The sequence below is a fragment of the Gopherus flavomarginatus genome, chromosome 9 (genome assembly GCF_025201925.1).
Source record: "Gopherus flavomarginatus isolate rGopFla2 chromosome 9, rGopFla2.mat.asm, whole genome shotgun sequence".
Classification (NCBI taxonomy): Eukaryota; Metazoa; Chordata; order Testudines; family Testudinidae; genus Gopherus; species Gopherus flavomarginatus.
The window spans coordinates 75,096,939-75,117,454 of NC_066625.1; the positions used below are offsets into that span (position 1 = coordinate 75,096,939).

Below are 20,516 nucleotides of genomic sequence, written 5' to 3' on the forward strand. Positions count from 1 at the left end.
TATTGACAGTGATGGATTTAAAGAAATCATGCCCTATGATCACTTCCAGCCTCTTCCTCGGTATGTATGGAGACTGTAACATGCAGGTCAGCATTAGGAAGAGATATCCGTGGGAATTTAATGTTCAGATACAAAGACAAATCACTATATAGCTTGGAACACTATCTACTGTCTTTGCATACTATCGTAGTAGCTGATCTTCCAAGTTATACAGAAGAGAGTAAATCCTGGTCTCAATCCTGCAAACACTGTGCATGTGAGTGACTTGAATGGGACTATTCCTAAGTAAAGTGTTGCAGGATTGGGTCCTCTTTACTGCAGTAAAAACCTGCTAAGTGCATAACTGTTTAGTGTAGAAGTAATAGTCTGTCAAAATTTCCTCTGAAATGCATGTATTTATTCATTCTTTTCTATGAAGGTATAATTTGGTTGGATTAATAAAAATGCATGCATTCAGTATAGCTATTCATGTAGTGTGGCACTCTGGGAATGAATTATTTGCTTGTTAAAATACATTGCTGTTCCGTTCTTTTTGCTGTTTATTCCTACGTGCTGTTTGTTCATATACACACTGCTTTAATACTTTGCGGATATGGCATTTTTTGTGCTTCTTCATGACCTAAGTGGTTTGAGAGCATTTTTTCACCTGAGACAGTCAGAAAATTAATTTAGTGCTTCTCTGCAATGTGCTAGATTTTTTTTTTTATAAAGAAGTTAGGGACTTCAATTTTAAAAGAGTGGGTCAGATCTGCAGCTGGTTTAAATCAGTGTAGTCAGTGGTGGTAAGCAGATTTACACTGTCTGAGGATCTGGCTAATTGTTTAGTGAAAAACTAAAATTAAAAATATATTTTTCTGAATAAACAGAGATGTGGTGGGAGAAGAGTGAACTTGCAGACTCACTTGACTGAGTGGAACTCCTTGGATTCCATCAGCTTGTGTAAATTATCATAGCTCCATTGACTTGACAATTTACACAGCTGAAAATATGCTGCTCTTTGATGTTTTTTTGGCTTTTTCAGATAGGTGGAGATGTTTTCTCCTGTGGCTTAGTACTGCAGTTTTGCAATTATCCTACTCGTATCTTTTCCCCTTTCCTCTTTTCCTTCTGCTGCCAGACTCTGCAGATTTCTCTGTGTTGACCTCAACACAGTTTCTTTATATCAATGCTTTGTGTTCTGAATGGCTCAGGAAACCAGTTGGAATTAAGATTTAGTTTCCCTTCTGTGCTGTACTGTGCCTGTAGAATCTGTACAGCACTGTCCATGGTAAAGGAGATCATAAGGAGGGTGAAGTCATGGGCAACTGCTCTCATTTCAAGCATTAAGAACTGCAGATAAGGGCTCTCTGTGCCAGCAGATACTGGCCTGATCCCTATATGTGAAAGCTCACTGGGGGCTGTGTTGGTTTTGTTGGTTTAAAGCAGTCATGACCACCCCATCCACTCAGACCAGCCAGCACACACCCAAAAGTTGGTGGCATTGACTAAGGAAGGGGCAAGAACAAGGCAGGCTGATTCAATGTATTGCTACTCGAGCCTTCAGTGGGAGAGGAAAGCTGCCCTTCTCTAACAGAACTAAAAGAGGCAGTGGTGGAAACACCTGGCCACTTTGCACATTCTGGTGAATCTGGCCCAGTCAGGAGCTAAATATTGCAGCAATTCTAGCATATATGCACTCTGCACTTATTGGCTGTAAAGTTGTTGCAGATACTCCACATTAATTCTGCTTTTTACCTGTGCAAGTGCTGAGCATGGCAGTTTACACATAACAGGCATAAAACAAAGTGCTGTAGATGCTCTTCACCAAAGCTTTGCTGGCTCGCTCTTCTTGAGCAGCCGTCACCTCCCATGTAACACAAAGGCCATGTGCAAGGCTGCTTTGCAATCCTGTGGCATTCACCCACCACCATTTTCTCATTCAAATGAGGACGTTGTGGGAAAGTCACGATGCACACTGCAGGATCTTGAAAGAATTCTCTTGCGGCTGGAGCTGTAAATGTCCTACTAAAATATTTCTACAGATGGAGATCTTTGAAATAAACAAAAATTTCCCAGGATAAAAATTTTCTTTTAAAGCTTTTGGAACGCCTCCATATATCTCAGACTTGTTGGACTGCTGAGGATCCCTTGACAGTTGCGGGTTCTGGAAAGTGTCTCCTTGACTGCCTGCCCACGACACTTCCCCTCCTCCCTCCAGTAGCCCTGGACCTCACTCCATCTTGAAAATGCTCATGGGAATATGGGAACTGGAGTGTGTTTGAAACTGATGAGATAAAGAAAAACAACTATAAAACTTTATGCTATAAACACTTCTAAGAGTAGTATTACATCTAGTAGAGTCAGCCTTACACATATGAATCCATGAGCTGCTAACTCATTGAACAGCTAATTGCTCTTTAGTTCCTGATATTTTCAAAGAAAATGAGTTGATTTTAACACTAGCCATTTGTTTAGGTAAAATAGTGAAAAGTATAACTGTGACTTTTTAAATGCCTTTTTCTCTGGCAATATGAAATGAGTATTGAGTCAGTCAGCTATATGTTGTCTGCTTTTGAGCATATGTTCTACGTTTAAAGTTCAAAGGAGGTTTTGTATGTTTAAAATGGACTCTGTGCTATAGTGTTTGGACATGATTGATATGTTTCTTGTAGACAGCTTAATGAATTATTTAAAATAGGAAGTATACTTGAGTTACCTTCTGTATCATAGGGAGTAGGTAGTACTTACTGACGTCTGCCTTTGATTTATAGGCTTCTGCTCCATCTACTCTGATATTATGACTTCCTTTACAAAACCTATGTTACTCTTGATGAATTGATTTAGGTGGGATATTGCTGTACTTGCTGAATCTATCATTCATAAATGATGTAATTTTTTTCACAGTTCTTTTCTGAGCCACTGCAATTGTAATATTTAAAGGTTTTAGACTGGCTATAGTAAAGTCTTCTTACTCACTTCCTGCCTTGATTTGCCAAAGCTAAGATGTGATGAACTTTTAAGACCAAGTGCAGGACCCAACTATTTCCCTAGGTTTCTTTGTGGGGGCAGGTGGATGGGACAATGAGGGATTGAATAGGACTGTGTGAGAACGAAAGGAGGAGCCCATGATAGAGGCCTTGTAGTTTGTAATTGTGAATGATACACTTTCATCAGGAAGATCCTTGAGTATGTCTTCAATATTTATTTATTGTCTTTTGTGAAAGAGTAGATGGGGCTGTAAGCTTTTCAGAGCAGGGGCTTTTATTTTTATACAGCCTCAAGCACATTGTTGGTGTAACCAAGTAATAATGATGAAAAATTACATATAGCCATGTTAAGTAGTAGTCTAAGTGTGGAACACACTTCATTATGCTGATTCATTCTAGACATTATTCAAATAATCAGATACATTGTATTCCTGCTTTAACTCCTTAAAATATATACAAGAGAATCAGGTTATTCCAAACACTTCAGAAAACTTACCAGGGCACTTTAATTCATTTATGTGTGTGTTCATTTTGGCACATAGCAGAAAGAAAGCCTGAAACAAAGGCACAGTATGTTTCTGATTCTATATACATTTTTGTACAAATGTCACAAAATAGACCCGATTCTGCTCCCTTTAGAAGTCAATGGCAAAATTTCCATTCACCTCAATGGAAGTAAGATTGGGTTCAATATTTTGCTATGCTTTGTAGATGGCATTATTTGTAATGTATTTGGGGTTTGGTTGTTTTTTCCCCCTAGCTGGGAGCATAATCCTTGGACTGCATGTTCTGTTTCCTGTGGAGGTGGAATTCAGCGGAGGAGCTTTGTTTGTGTAGAGGAGACCATACATGGAGAGATACTGCAAGTAGAGGAATGGAAATGCATGTATGCCCCCAAGCCCAAGGTCATGCAAACCTGTAATCTGTTTGATTGTCCTAAGTGGGTAGCTATGGAATGGTCTCAGGTAAATTGAAAAATTATTTGTACCTAATTTTGAAAGGCAGCCTCTAATTGTGTGCAGTCATATAATTATGGATAAAAATAATTCCAGGCACATTTTGTAGCACTTAGCAGTAGATATTTGTCTACCTGATTTAGCCTACAATTCATGATGTAAGATGTTTCTGTGGAATAAAATGCATGCACAATTTTTTTTTGCCTGCAGAACTGTGCTTGCAACTTTATGTGAAGGCAAAATTATAGCCACAAAATCAAAGTGAGAAGCTCTTTAAAAATCAGGACTTTTGTCTCTCATTTCTTGATAGATGTAATCGGGGTGAAAGTAACTTAAGGGACTTCATGCAGGGCGGCTGGGGTCCTGAGCAAGGTGTGTGTGGGGGGCTCAATTGGAAGGGGCGGGGCTTTGGGTGGAAGGGGCGGGGCTGGGGCCAGGGGCTCCCAGCCGCTGCCACTACCCTGGGGCTCCGATGGTGATTTAAAGGGCTCAGGGCTCTGGCCGCTGCCAGGAGCCCTGGGCCCTTTTAAATTGCCGGGCCCTGGGGAAGCTGCCCCGGTACACTGGACCAGACCGGCTCACTTTCACCTCTGGATTTAATCCTCCACTGTAGATAATTTGCCAAGAACATGGTTGTTTGGGGATTGAGAGGTGCCTGTATGGATGATTTTCCTAGCATTCTTCTTACCTTTCATTACAGTAACAGGAATATAGAGTCAACTTATCTTGGCTCTGATTATCTGACAGACAGATAACACTTATATGTTCCCTAAGTTCATCCAAATAAGATCACTGAAATACAGTTGGAGAAGCAGTCTGATGTTTTTTCTGGCCCAATTTAAACCAAAAACCACTAAACATGTCATGAGAGAGCTTATTCTCAGTAGATTCACAGTTCCTTTATAGACTGTAGCTGTTCAGAGAAGCTTTGCAGAACCCAGGAAGACACCCGCCACACACACATATCTTTAGAGGTTTGTCCATCACTAGCCATCACTAAATATACTTTAGTCCAGGGGTTGGCAACCTTTCAGAAGTGGTGTGCCGAGTCTTCATTTATTCACTTTGATTTAAGGTTTTGCATGCCATTAATACATTTTAATGTTTTTAGAAGGTCTCTTTCTAGAAGTCTATAATATATAACTAAACTATTGTTGTATCTAAAGTAAATAAGGTTTTTAAAATATATAAGAAACTTCATTTAAAATTAAATTAAAATGCAGACCCCCCTGGACCAGTGACCAGGACCCAGGCAGTGTGAGTGTCACTGAAAATCAGCACACATGTTGCCTTCGGCACTCGTGCCATAGGTTGCCTACTCCTGCTTTAGTCACTTGGCAATGCAAGGTTATATTTAAATAATATTTGTCTGAAATCTGATGGAACAGCTATTATAGTTTTCACTTAAAGTTTTCACTTAAGGCCTGATGCCACGCCTACTGAAGTCAATGGAAAGACTCCACTTTACTTCAGTGGGCTTTGGGTAAGGACTTGAAGCTTCCAAATTCATATTTATGAATGGCAATATTTTTGAAAAATATTTTTAAAAGAATCTGTGGAGTAATATTATTGTATTGTCTCCCTTAGTGCACAGTGACCTGTGGCCGAGGCTTACGTTACCGAGTGGTATTGTGTATTGACCACCGTGGCCAGCATGTCGGGGGCTGTAATCCACAACTTAAGCTGCACATAAAAGAAGAGTGCATCGTGCCAGTACCGTGCTGCAAACCAAAAGGTGACTGGGACTTTGTCTGCGTGTGTTATTGTTTTGTATTTTTGTTAACAGAAGTAAAGGGTCCCTGGTCATCTCTCCCAGAAGTGCCAGAAGCTCAAATTTGCCAGGACTTGTTCCAGTGTTGGCAAAAGGAAGTGTTGTTGCCATTGGTGGTAAGGAAGGTATATGTGTGATATTTTTTTGCTGATGACATATCATGTAATGAAAACAACAAGTGCTCTACATTAAAATACATAACTTAAGTTAAATAGCGGGAAGGCGGGAGCAATACATTAGATGCTGGGGATCGCTCAATAACATTTTCAATGGGAAGAGTAATATGTTCTTAAAGTTTATGGTACATATAACCATGGCCCTTGTTCCTCTATATTGACAGCTCAAACTACAGAATTCTGCATGCAACAAGGAAAAACCTTAAATAATGTCCATGCTGATTTCTCTCTCCTCTTCTTTTCCACTTCATTTTTTAAAAATAATCTTTAGTGCTTAATGGCATGGATTAACAAATGTCCTTTAAAAAATAATTGAGGAATAAAAGGTAGATGAGGGATGTAGGGAAATAAGAGGAAACAAAGAGCAAGAGGTATGAAAAGATATAAAAGTGACATTTTCTATTCCATTCTTATCTCATATGTACAATAGATAGGTAGGTAGATAGATAGATAGGCTTCTCTGTCTCCTATCCCAGTCCTGGTCCCTCAGCCTTAAGGTTGGAAGTCTTTTCAGTCTTTTCATATTTATTGGAAAAACTTGTTGGGAATATAAACAACTCAACAGTAAGCTTTACATAGTAAAATGAATAGCAAATGTAGTTAAGTGCTATTGAAACCCAATGACTTACCACAAACAAGTTGGTAGAGCAGGATATTTTGAGGTTTTAGGGAGTTCTCCAGGCAAAAAACCATCAAGGGACAAATACAACAGAATTCTCTAAGTCCTGCAGCAAAAATGGTAATGAAAGTATCATAGAACTTCAGGGGACCTGCAAGGAGAAGAACTTGGTATGAATGTGCTGTGTATCTGCACAGTCCAAAAGGAGTTTAGATGAAGTTCTTTGAAGTTTCATTCTTTTCAGTACATGGAGAATATTTTGGAAGACTTCAGAGCTTAAGCCAGTGTTTCTCAACCTTTTTTTTGCTGGCAACTCCCTTTGGACTTTAAAAAAAAAAGTTGTGACCCCCGCTATCAGAAAAAATTGTGACCCTTTACCATCAGCCCCATGGGATGTGGGGCTCCAGCCCCTCCTTGGACCACAGGGCTTCAGCTCTATGCAGGGCTGAAACATGTAAATTAGCTTTATGTGGCCCCAGGCAATTGCTCTGCTTTCTACTCCCTTAAGCCGGCCCTACTTGAAGTCTCCCCCCCCCCAAAAAAAACAAAACAAAACAAAACAAAAACAAAACTTGATCCTGATTGAGATATACTGGCTTAGGCAATCAAGAGAGAAAGTGTTTCACATCCAAGTTTCTAGTTTGAATCCAGTCCATCTGTATAACGATTGAAATTTGTTACCCTTTGACAATTCTTCTAACCATATGTGGTGAGCTGGCATTGCCAATCTATTACTTCAAGATTTGGGTGTCCACATCACAAAATAACATCATCGCAATTGGCACTTTTGGGAAACTCAGAAAAGAAGCCAAAGATTGAATGGACATGGAGACTGAATTACTGGTGACCTTCTCACCCACAGAGGTATTCCTGCAGGTCAGGGTTTAGTAACAATGTCATAACGGTATGGTGGAAGTTGTATTACTGAATAAAAGATTTGCAGTGCTGCCTATCTGGTACATTTCTCAAATAGTAAATGAATATTACAAGGCAAACAAAATGTAAAAAGAGAAGAGTTTACTTATCTAAATTATGAATTTTACCCTATAAAGAATTCTAAGATGTTTTATGCTCAAAATTGCAGATTTAGAAATATTGTTGCATTTTGTTTAGTTTTGTCGGAATAAGGAAAAGCCAGGAATAGAAATTGTGATAAGTCGCATTAAATTTGCCATAAATATTCATTCACTTTCTTGTTTAAGTTCTTCCTTTCCATATATAGAGTGACACTGAAGTGAGTAAATAATACAAAATTTGTAGTTAAAATGCCAAAAATTATTAATAAAACAAAGCAATGCCAAATTTGTTCTTGCTGCAGTTATCTCACCTCTTGATGTAAGACCTGTCAAGCAAAATGCCTGCTCGGGTGCAGACAAATCAAATGGAATATTATATAAACACTTAATGAATAGAGATTAAGGCAGATACTTCAGCTGTAATATGTGTCACTAGTATTAATTTCCAAAATCACAGTGTGGGATAACAGTAGAAGAAAAAGTGGTTTAAATAACAGAGATGGGCCTGTGGGCAAATTCAGTTCCAAACTTCTCTAGAGTTCAGATGTAGATTTTTGGATCTGGGCTTTTGTTTTGGACCCAACTTTACTCAATGCGCTATGTAGACACTAATGTGCTGAAGTGAATAACACAATATGTATTAAATGCTTCTGAATTTGATGGAATGAATTATGCTTTTTCCCTACCAGAAAAAATTCCTGTAGAAGCTAAACTACCTTGGTTCAAACAAGCACAAGAAATAGAAGAGACCAGAACAGCATCAGAAGAACCAATGTAAGTTCCCCTTTTGGGTGGAAAAAATGTTGCTGATATATTGTGCAAGTCAAGCCTGTTGTCACGTAGATGGATTTGGCATTTGATGCTTTGTGGGACTGGGCTACCTTGTGAGCTATTATTCCTGGTCTTATACCTTGACTGCCTGGCGTTTGGAACAGTTGTCTTGAATGGCATAGAATATATGGGCCAGATTTATTGCTCCCTATGCATCAATGGAGCATTGCAAGGGGACCTTAATTTAGCCTTGAGAGCTGTTGAGGATTTCCCCAGTGTGGGAGAATCCTCAGCTGATGTAAAGCAAGTGTAGACTGCTTTAAGCCAACCATTCCCTCCCTCTCAATAATGTAATGATTGTGTTGGAGTTGGAGAGGGGCATATTGCTGGAAAGAGAAATACCCCTATGCCCCCCCAAAAAAATATTACACACCATGCTAGTGAATTGAGGGGAGTTAATTATAATTATCTGAGCCATTCAGAAGATGTTGCTTGGGCCACCCACCACTTTGGCCCTGGGGCTGAGAAACAGTTGTGTTCACAGCATGTGCATAACTGACATTTTCTTTGAGTCCAGCTCTGTTCACACCCAGAGGCAGATTAACAAATTTGCCTCTCAAAATTGTCGCCTCTCCATCCCCCCGCCAGCTCACCTCCGGTCCCCCACGGCAAGACTGAAAGGGAGGAAGGAGAAAGGGAGTTGCGGCACGCTCGGGGTATGGCGGCGGTGGGGAGGAGGTGAGCTGGGGCTGGGAGCAGTTTCCGCGCCCTCCTCCCCCCCGGCTTACTCCCTGCTCCCATGGGCTCCAGCTCACCTCTGCTCCGCCTCCTCTGAGCGCGCCACTACTCGCTTCTCCCTCTCTCCCAGTGCTTTCGTGCGACAAGCCTGGGAGGGAGGTGGAACGAGGGAAGTGCAGCGTGCCTCGGGCAGGAGGCAGACTGGGGGTTTGGGGAAGGGGTGGAGTTGTGGAGGGGCTGTGAGCAAATTTGCCGCCCCTGCAAATTTGCCACCCTAGGCCTAGGCCTTGTCGGCCTTGGTGATAATATGCCACTGTTCACACCCCTTTAGTTCTGATGCAATGAACATTCGTAGAATCACCTGTATGGAAAATAACTAACTGAGAGATGTGCTAATCTCCTTCATATATTTTAACTCCAGCAGGTGTTTACATGGGTTTCCAAAGCATTCACTGTAATGTGTTGTGTTTGCCCCAAATTCTGCTCTTATTTATAATTATTTAAATCTGAAGTTACTCAAATGAGCTCAAGATTTACACCACTGTACCTGAGAGCAAGAATATGGGCCACTAATATTTTATTTTTCTTCTGCTACTTAGCTATTCTTTATTTTGGCTCATACATATTAACAGGTGCCATTAAGAGTGATAAAGCATTTGACACCTGCACTGGCTCACAAAGGAAATCTCCTGCCAAACAGGTGTTACTTGCACTATTATGCTACCTGCCATTGGAAATTTTTCATTGACTGCCACCTATGGCCAAGAGTTGACTATTTGTGAGTGGTTATCCTGCCCTCTAAATTGGTGAATGCAGAGGCCATGTGAGAACAAGGTCATGATAGAACAAGGAGCAATGGTCTCAAGTTGCGGTGGGGGAGGTTTAGGTTGGATATTAGGAAAAAACTTTTTCACTAGGAGGGTGGTGAAGCACTGGAATGGGTTACCTAGGGAGGTGGTGGAATCTCCTTCCTTAGAGGTTTTTAAGGTCAGGCTTGACAAAGCCCTGGTTGGGATAATTTAGTTGGAGATTAGGTCCTACTTTGAACAAGGGGTTGGACTAGATGACCTCTTGAGGTCCCTTCCAACCCTGATAGTCTATGATTCTATGTCTGAATGTGAACTATGATTATTGAGGGCAGTAATGCTAGCTGAATGAGCCTCTTCATGTTGAGTGTTTGCATCTGGGAATGGACAGATGTGAAATCACCTCTAAGGAGAATTCAGCCTGAAAAAATAAAGAAATGCTTCTTTGGCCATGCAAAATAAGGTGTGATGGTGTATGCTGGTGGAAGCATGAACTAATGTACTCTTCAGGCCATTAGGGTTCTCAGTGATATCCCTACCCAACAAGCAAAGCACAAACTAGTGGAACAGGTCATCCCAGCTTAGCAGTCTGAATGTCTTAAAATGACAGCAGAACCATAAACTTTCTAATAGGTTTACTTTTATCCTTAACTTACAACCACACCAGATACACACTTTAATATGGCTGAATTACTATACTGATGGCTTTTCTCTCAGATGCCCCGCATTCTGAAAGACACTATGCATTTGGGTAGGTTTTCAGTGCATGCCCTGTCACATCATCTCATTCTCCTGCCTTTGGTCCTCCCTTCTGAGCAATCCTTATTCCCACCTTGGAGACCTAACACCTGCTCACCTTTCAACCACCCTACCCTGCCCCACTTTCAAGGATCTGACTTTACCATTGTCATAGCAAAAATATCTGGACTTGAGTCCAAAAGGCCCCTTCAGCCACTCATCGTTAGTGAGTCTGTGATACCCCTTTTCTCTACTAATTTTCATGGTGTCCTCAGGTCTTCATACTCTGGGTACTCTGTGCTCCCCTGGGCTCCAACTCTATTACCCCAGCCAGATCCCTCATTCACCTACATAAGTTGCTGCTGTCTTCTCCTACCACCACTAGGATGCTAGACCTGCTCTTACCCTATTCTGAGGAGGCTGGCAGATAAGGGGAATTCAAAAGCCTTTAAATAGATCTACAGGTGAGGCTGACCTTGAACAAAAGTAGAGGAACTAGAGTAGGCCACTTCCCAGCTAACCTCCTTATTTGAATGAAAGTACTGTATGTAGTACTATGTTGTAACAGTAGAATATGGATTCAAAATCATTACAGTCCTTGAGACTGGCTACTGAGGCCTCCATTTTCAGCAAAATGGAAGGATTCTGCCTTCATTCTCTCTCTCAGCTTGCCCTTCAGTTACATGAACAGTACTTTGCAATTATGATTTGTCACGGCACCTTTTGAATCTTGTATTCTATCTGATCTGGCCTTTTCCAGCTGGAATAAGCTTTTCTGGGGTCAGAGCATAGGGTCTTAAGGAAAACTGTAACACACGGTTGTTACTTCCCCCACAGTGAACAGTAACAATAATTCCCTCCTGCTTGGAGTATGTTTAACTTTGCTTTTGTAGTTTATACATGACACAGTATGACAACTTCTAGGCCACCTCTGGCTAGCATAGGGTTTACAATTTCCTTGGTACGTTGCCACTTTTAACTTTATTTATTCTTTTATCATCCAAACTAAAACCGCAACATGAAATCTCAGCTCCTAGTTCATCCTTTTATTACAGCTGTCTTTTGTGCCTTCAGGCGATATTTTAGTTGATAATGAATAAGGGAATAAATGCAGCTGTGTTTTCAAACCCCACAAACAGGGGATTTGCCAAACCAGGAAGACAAATACCTCTGCCGCAGTGGTCTACCACGGCTGGTGTCCTGAATTTACATAGAGGGTGAATGTTCAAAAGCCCTTTTTTATTATTATTAGGAAAATTTAAAAATGGCTGCTTGTAAAGCAAGGCCAAGAAAAATGTAGTTTTGACCTTTTTAGTTTTTAGTTGTGGAATGTGATGACAGTTGATACCCATCATTATTTTAAATGTTCCTCCCTTGAGCCTTCTTAGTTACAGTAGGATTCGCAATGAGGCTTCAGCAAAATTTTACAACCTTTTCTTTTAATAATAAGTTAAAGAAATAGACACCTCTGCTGCCTTTTCCTTTAATAACTTAGAGAAATAGAGGATAAATTTAGAATGCTTTCAAAAGCTGGTGTGTTTTCTCAGCAACATGAGAACATCAAAAATAATTGTTCACTAGGCTTGTATAGAATTGCATTACTAAAACTGAAATGTGGTGGGGACTTTAAGGTTCCTATTCATTGCATTTAAAAAATGTCTTCCATTTATGCCCTTTTTATTTTAAGTACATGTATTTCAGGCTTTCTTGCAGCCTCTCCACAGAAAGGTGGTCTTATATTTTGCCCAATATGTAACCACTTAACATGATAAAATCTGTGGCTCTGGATTTTAAAGAGGTGGTTCAGTGATGGGCAGGACTCCAATGTTTTAGAGGTTCTATTCAGATAAGCTCCCAAACATTTAGATGATTCTGAAAATCTTATCCAGTCTCCTTGGATCTGCAAAGTTGGACTGGAAATATCAAAAGAACAGCCTTTCTTGAGGGATTTTGACATTTCTGGTCTCAACCCAAATCAGAAAGTGCAGGCATGGAAAAACTAAATAATAATGAGAGAAGTTAAGTTTTCCAGATCTTCTGAAACACAGAGAAGGTTGAGTTTGAGCAAAGGTTTGGGTTGACTGTTGCCTTATCTTTACCAATTTTCTCGTCAGTAGTTTAGATCACTGCTTTTTTTTCCCAGCCATCCCAACATGGCCCTGCTGAACACCCCATTAGATCAGGATTGGTGGGTCTGGTCTCCACTGCACTGCACCTTGTGTTTGGTCATTTACACATGTGCAAAGTGTGCCAAATCATCAGGGGCCGCTCTAGACACCAGCAAAGCAAGCACCTGCTTGGGGCAGCCCATTTGCAGGGGCGACATGGGAGTTGAGAACCAACAGGGGGCACTGGGAGCTGTAGTTCCTTGGTTAGCTCCCTGCCTATAGAGCCAGCCCTAGAGCAGGGAAAGAACTACATTTCCCAGCATTCCCTTGACCCTACCAACTGGAAAGGAAGGAGGGGGACCTCATGCGGCAGCATGCTGTGAGTGCTGTGAATGGTGGGGAGACCATATTTTAACATGCAAAAAACAGGACACTCCAGAGGGAGGGAAGCCCCACCATCCACTTCCTCTGACTGCCCCCCACGGAAACCCCAACCCATCCAACCCCCCCCCCGCTCCCTGTCCCGATTGCCCCCTCCCAGGACCCCTGCCCCTAACTGTCCCCAGGACCCCCACCCCCTATCTAAGCCTCCCTTCTTGTCCCCAACTGCCCCCTCCTGAGACTCCCCCCCCCAACTTCCTCCCTGACAAACGCCTGGGACTCCCATGCCTATCCAACCGCTGCCTGTCCCCTGACTGCTCCCCCGAACCTCTGACCCATCTAACCCCCCTTCTCCCTGCCCCCCCGAACCTCCGCCCTATCCAACCCCCCCCGCTCCCTGTCCCTTGACTGCCCCTCTGGAACCTCCTACCCTTTCTCCAACCCCCAACCCCCTTACCGTGCCACTGAGACCAGTGTGTCTGGCTCCGCGCAGCTCCAGACACACTGCTGCATACATACTGCTGTGCTCCCATGCAGAGCCCACAGCCCCCAGACCTCCCACCCACCCACACACCCAGCACCTGCCTTCCAGATTTGAACACCTCAAAATTCAGGAGTGCTCAAGCTCAGTTTGGGCAGCTGTTACTTCATTTCTCCCAAATCAAATATGCTGATCCACAGTAACTTGCTGTAGAAAAAGTAGGATAAAATTGAGCAAGAAATGCAGTGGTTATTAGGACTAGAATTGCTATTTTCAATAACCATTGCCTTTTTTGTTTGTTTGTTTGTTTGTTTAAAAGGAAGACAGTGATATTGCATTGGCAAATTCCCCATAGAAAGAAAGAGTGGAACAAAAGAATAATAAAGGCACCTCAACTTTTCCTCATTTATGGAGGACAGTCTTATAATATGCATCCAGATTTCCTCCAATCACACAAGCTGAAAATTGTTCCACTTTACTGCAGCTCTGTAACCATATGGGAACCAATCCTGTCTGTGTTTTGTGCACATCCAAAATTCCTGCTGAATGACCTGCCCTGGGAGCAAGTTACAAGTGACCCAGGGCTGCAGAGGAAGGAGGGTGAAGGTGGGTGGGGGAGAGCCCAGGGCTGGGGTGGCAGGAGGTGTGTGTGGGTGGCACTTGTGGGGGGGAAAGGGGGAAGCCCAGCGCTGGGGTGGCAGGGGCTGGGGGTGGGGGAAGAGCCCAGGGCTGGGGCAGCAGGGAGGTGCAGGGGGGAGCCCAAGGCTGGAACGGGGGGCAGCCAAAAATTTTTTTGCTTGAGGCGGCAAAAAACCTAGAGCCAGCCCTGCAAATCATAATGATAGCATTTTATCCCCACTTTGCACAGATGTAAGTGATTACACGAGGTTTTAAGACAGTGGAGAATCAGGCCTCCTGTGACTTGCATAAATAGCTTTTTCTATTTGATTTGGTTGATTGTTTTTTTAAGCATTCATGCAAATCACTATGAACACATCTTAAAAACTGGAGCCTTGTCTATGAAATTCATTAAAGGCCTCAAAAACCTTCAGACTCCTAAACATTCCATTATAAACTACCTGACAACTTGCAAGGGACAATAACTTGAGAGTTGCTTTGATGCTACTTAATCCTGATCTAAACTCAGTCAAGGCCTGTTCCCATTGAAGTCAAAGGCAAAGTTGCCAATGTCTTCAATGAAGAAGTATCAGGCTCAATATGTTGCCAGATGAATGCCACATATGCCGCACAGTGAAAAGTATAGATCTTCTGATGTTGGTGGATTATTCCTTTTAACTCCCTCAGTCAAACACTGAAGGTAAAGGACCATAATTTCTGCTTTAGGCTGTGGATTTAGCTAATTAATACAAAACTGGCACCTGATCCAAATTCATGATTTAGACAGAGCTCTACATGATGCCCAATCAGCTATATGCACTCATTTTGTATTAGTAGTCTCCGTTGGCTTTTGCTTAATTTTAGCTATTTCAACTTCAGCTTACCTTTGATGAGGTCATCAACTTGAAAAGAATTGCTGTAATATGGGGTTGTTCTAATTAACCCTACAGTCATGTGATTTGGTTTAGCAAATGACAATGTAGAAATTCAAAACCCATGTTTTAATTTTTTTCATCTTGAACTTTGCTATGAAATCCCATGCACAAATATTCAACAGGAAACCCACTAGTACAATATAGGTCTGGTGGAAGTCAAGGAATAATTGCTTAGAATTTTCTGAGTTTCTTTATAAATTCTGTGTATGTAGAATGTTACCCAAATATGGTTCTTTTTATGGAGAGAAGATCAGAATTTTGTCAAAGCATTATGCATGATTGCCCTGATCCAGCAAAGCACATCAGCATGTGTTTAACTCTAAGCATGTTACTGTCACGCTGATTTCAAGGGACTTCTAAAGTGCTTAACGTTAAGCACGTGCTTATTGTTTTGGAGGATCTGGGCCATTTTTGACATAACTATCTAGATATTTTATGTGGCTCCCTTTGGACCTTAACCTAGCCTTTATTGAGGTTATGAGGTAACTTTCTTTGTTAGCAGGTTTTCCCTTTGCTGTGTACTTCAGGGTTTCTCATTCATAAGCAGCTGGCTGCTGTCAGACAACTTGCTGGACTAGATGGACAACTAGTCTGTCTCAGTATGGCATTTGCTATGTTTCCTGTCACTGCAGCATAGGAGCACCTGTAATTTGTTTCAGGCAATATTCTTCCAATGTAGAAGATTCTTTTAGTGCACTTCAAATGTTGTCAAACTTGTGATATGCTGAACACTTTCAGTTCCTGTTGACTTCAGTAGGAGGTGGAGGTCCTCAGCACCTTTCCGGATGTACTCACGACCCTCCAGAATCAGGTCAAAGTTTGAGATGGTTCCATTCAGGTAAACGTAAAAAAAAGCCAAATCTTGACAAATTTGGAAATCATTATTGGGCAGAACTTGTCGGGGAAGTTCAGCAGCAGTTCCTCAGGAGTGATCAGCTTCTTCTTAACCTGTATTAGGTAGTTCTCTTTTAGAGAAGGGGAAAGACTCACTCTTCCCTCTTCTCCACAGCAGGTGCTCTTTGGAAAGTAGCCTAGAGGCCTAGTGGGAATATATCTATAGCATAACTACTGTGTTATCTCCTGCTCTTGTCTCCTTGTGCCTCTCTGCAGTGGCAGAAGGCAGTTGGCTTGACATAGTAGTCTGTCCACAAACTCTGTTCTTTAGATTTAGCAACACTCTGAGCTTGAGCTCAGAGTATCAACCATGCTGTGTAGGTGTTGTTTACACTTAGAATAAACACAGAGGTCAAAACGATGGCTTTGTCTCAGTCGTACATAACTGGCTGCTTTTAAATTTTAATAAATATTTCTCTGCAACAAAGCAATGGATTTTTTAATTGCAAAAAGGGGAGGAAAAGCTGTTGGAACAACTAGATGTCTAATTTGGATCCTAAAAAGGTGTTCTTGGCTGATATTTTAGGAGACAATAAAGAAATGTTTTTATTTCCTCTGACTATTTCATGTAGATCTACTCCAGTTGGAAAATTAAAAAAAAATCTGTATATTTCTTTCACCAAAGTATTTGGAGCCTTAAGAAAATGACTTATGCAATTATGTATTTAACTTGTCAAATTATCCATAAATCCACCCAAGATGATTTGTGGAATTCTGCCCTATTGCAATCGTCTAGTTTTGAACATTAATATCTGACATAATAAAAGCTCTTGAAGTAATAGAAGAATACACATTTTTTTAAAATATTACCTCTAGTCCATATATTAACGAGATGTGTACAATAAGATTCAATTATAGTTACTCAGGAGCATAAATACACACTGATGAAAGTGATAGTCCACAGAGCAAGTTAATCTCTTCATTGAAGTTAGGCCTCTTATAGAGATGAAATCTAAATAGCATCCTGTAATGTTCTGCATTGGAGGTGGCTACATTTCAAAAAGTACCTTTCACTAGGTCTATTAAATGTCATTACATTGATGTCCTGTGGTAGCCCTTCTAGGAAATGTGAATAGAGTGCAGATGTGCTTTTGGCATATGTATGACATTGCGTGCCTTGAGAGCTATTGTAACTTGTTGTGTAGACCTTTATATACAGCTTGGCCTTCTGAGTGCTCCAGGAGTTTTGAGCTACCTTTGGGTATTGTCTATTTTCCCAGAAAGATGAGTTGCCTTTCATTGCTCCGTCTGATTTTTCTTCCTCTCCCCCACAATCTTGTCTGTTGTCTTTGTTTGGTTATGTGGAACTGTGGGTAGGGGGAAGGTGAAGAGGATGTATTCTTGGGGTTTAATGATAGGATTTGAGTACATTGTGAAACTGTATCTCAGTATAACCCATATTAGTCATCATGTGCTTTGCTAGTATGTTGGCCATATTTGCATTGTTATATTACATTAACTTTTTGTAGCAATATTTTAACTCTCCATATACATGCAAACTCATATCAAGTGCGAATTTCTCCTCCTTCAGTTTTCTTTAAGTTGCTGCACTATGATTATTTGCAGGTTTATTCCAGAACCCTGGTCTCCATGCAGTACTACCTGTGGTCATGGCATTCAGGTGCGAGATGTGAAGTGTCGTGTTCTTCTCACATTTACTCAGACTGAAATGGATCTGCCTGATGAGGAATGTGAAGACCCCAAACCGGCAACAGAACGAATATGCCACCAGCCATCTTGTGACAGTGATCCTGTCCCATACGACCCAGAATTTTCACGTGCAGAAGATAGCAGTTTGATTTATGATTGGGAATACATTGGTTTTACTCCATGTTCGGCCACATGTGTTGGAGGTAGTTTAAACATATTTTCATCTATGGTGTTTAAATTTGACATTGTCAAATAACTGTTCGATATTATTCCAAATTAGTTTACATTGACATTTAAAAGCAGATTCTGAACTTTTAACTTGTGTTAATTCTTTTTACCTTTGATGATAGCATCCAAATATCCCTTGCTTCCACATGCCTCACAAGGTTGTAATGGAGATAAAAATTGGTTTTCTATAAATCTTTGAATGAGAAACTGGTCTGTATTCAGTCAACCAAGTTACGGAAAGTTTCTGTCAACGTTAATGCAGCAGTTAGTCTTGTATTATTGAAAGATAAGTTACAAGGAATCACTTCAGGCTATCAGGCGGTTTATGGTTTACATAAATGAAAATATATGTAACAAATCAATGACAAATATGCCTAAATGTTCATTTTTCTCCTAGGAATTTATATGTGCAGTTTCTGAACTAAAATGTGCATATTAACTATTCGCTGTCTTCAAAATGCTGCTATTTTTTATGGTACTGTAGATCTGTGATATGGTAGCACAGTGAGACATCTCTCCAGAAACGGCTGGGATGGAGCTCAAATAGGATGTTGTTTAGGATTTGGTCCAGCGTATCCTTCTGTAGGAAGTCTGTGCCATACATCTGTCTGCAAGTAGTTAGGCACATTCCTCCTTTAGATGTAATCTAATCTCTCAGCCATCTGAAGTACATATTGCTAGACAATGTTGCTAGTGTTGCTACTATGTACCGTACGTTGGAACTGACCATAGAAGTGAGTTATGAAGTGCAAAGTGGAAGCAGTGGAATTGTGAACACACCTGTATGTGACAGGAATGATGACATCAGTGGGAAGTGGAGACAGTTGTACCAACAGAAGAAATTTAATAAGTAGAAAAGGGCTGAGCAGCAACAGTTTGGAAGTCAAGAGCCAATCTAGAGCTCATAGAAAGTGGCCTCCTTTGTAGTGGTCACCATCTGGAAGTTTGAAGACAGGAGAAGTTGGGAAAGATGCCCAGATAACTATCTGCGTGATGGTAAGTGACCAATATAAAAGCCTCCCTTGTCATTTAACATTCTTGTTTTATTGATGGCACTGATCCCCAATAATGACAATGTACCTGATCATGGAAGATGTTGCTTTCTGCCATTCCTCACTTCTTTCATTGGACATTACAGGAGCTTAGCCCCTGGAGGATATGACTTATATGTACGTATGATTTGTTTGCAGTTTTCACTATGACTATTGTGATCGATTATTTTATCTATCTGCTTTAAAAAAATAAGGGTAATGGTATTTTAAATTAGGAACAAGGCTCTCACTAGCTAAAAGTTTTTTTCAGTTCTCTTGATTTTACTATCCAAATTTAATTTTGTAACATTTAATCATTTTATCTCCATCTTTAATCCATTTTACCAATGCTTCTGGAGGACTTCTCAACCAACATGTTTTCAAAAGGTGTTGAATTCTTTCTGGTAATTTTGAATTTTGAACATAGAATGGAGGACACCTAAACCGAATTTTCAAAAACAGACTGACTCTCTCTATATAGTCAGTGTAAAAACTTATATGTGAAAAATTGTACCTGCAAGTTGACGATTAAATTTTGGAGGCTGTTTTGAGGCCCATAATTTCGCATACCAGAAGCAAATAGCTTTTTTTTTTTTTTAATGGTTAATAATCAGAATCAGGGCCTGATTCTGCTCCTATTATAGCCAAATGGGAGTTTGGGCATAGACTTCATTGAGAGCAATATTAGTCCTTTGTGATTTAAAGCGGCAATTCAACCAAACATTTGCCTCTGGGTATTCGTGAATTGAAACTACTTCGGCATGTAACGCAGAATGTTTGAAATGAAGAGACTTTTCTCATGTGTTCCTCAGTCTTCAGTAGCACCTGTAGCACCACATGTCTAGATGTTCTTCATATGTGCTATGCTCCCGGAAATGTGGGAAGTTTTGAAACTATTGGATCAAAGTCGAACAGCAACACCTTTGCTGTTATGCTAGTTAGATAATCATGACTTTGTTCTCCTATCAACGCTGTTCATCTAGCTGCCTTGGCAAACACTTTCAAACAGACTAAAAATTACCTGTGGATAAATTGTTTTAATAAACCAGACTTCTCTTGTGTTTCCAACTTATTGCAGTGTACTAACTAATGATCTCACTATGTCTATTTTTTCCATTGTGTAGTTCAAATGACCTGATCAATTTCAGCTCAGTTTTAAGTCCGTATCTCATTTCAGTAAGATGAACTTTTTAGCTATAAGGAAAGAAATATGACTTTTTAAGTTAGGAATATCAAAATTTAATGTAAAGTTTGAGAGCTTCTGCATCTCTAACATGCATGTATCTATCAAGGGCTTTTAAAATACATTCCTTAAGATTTGTATTTACTTGGAACTTTTCCCTTAGTTTCTTTATGCCTGCTTTTCCCTGACCGAGAGGAGGCCTGCTCAGTCTAAGTAACTGCAGACTTTATTGTCACTATGTCATATACTGCTTGAGCAAGGACTGAATCTGTGTTGCAGTGCTTGTCATCTTTATGATACATTACCCCTAAATCTTCATGTGGACCATACATAAGGTTCTGTGTTCGTCCACCTGAGCAGTTCAGGCACCTCCTGGGCCAGGTGCACCAGCTACTGCTGGTGCCATCTCACTTCCCACTCACTCCCCAGCAGCAGGAGTTTGGGTGTGGG

General features: G+C 40.8%; 1 protein-coding gene across 3 annotated transcripts in view; it reads left to right on the top strand.

The window, feature by feature from the left end:
- Positions 1–20,516, top strand: part of ADAMTSL3 (ADAMTS like 3) — a 293,413-nt gene that overhangs the window by 211,670 nt on the left and 61,227 nt on the right. For all 3 annotated transcript variants that reach the window (XM_050966620.1, XM_050966618.1, XM_050966619.1), the window contains exons 12-16: positions 10–60; positions 3,727–3,931; positions 5,510–5,657; positions 8,194–8,278; positions 17,541–17,827. In XM_050966620.1, the coding sequence (XP_050822577.1) occupies positions 10–60; positions 3,727–3,931; positions 5,510–5,657; positions 8,194–8,278; positions 17,541–17,827 (776 nt within the window). The remainder of the gene's footprint in view (positions 1–9; positions 61–3,726; positions 3,932–5,509; positions 5,658–8,193; positions 8,279–17,540; positions 17,828–20,516) is intronic.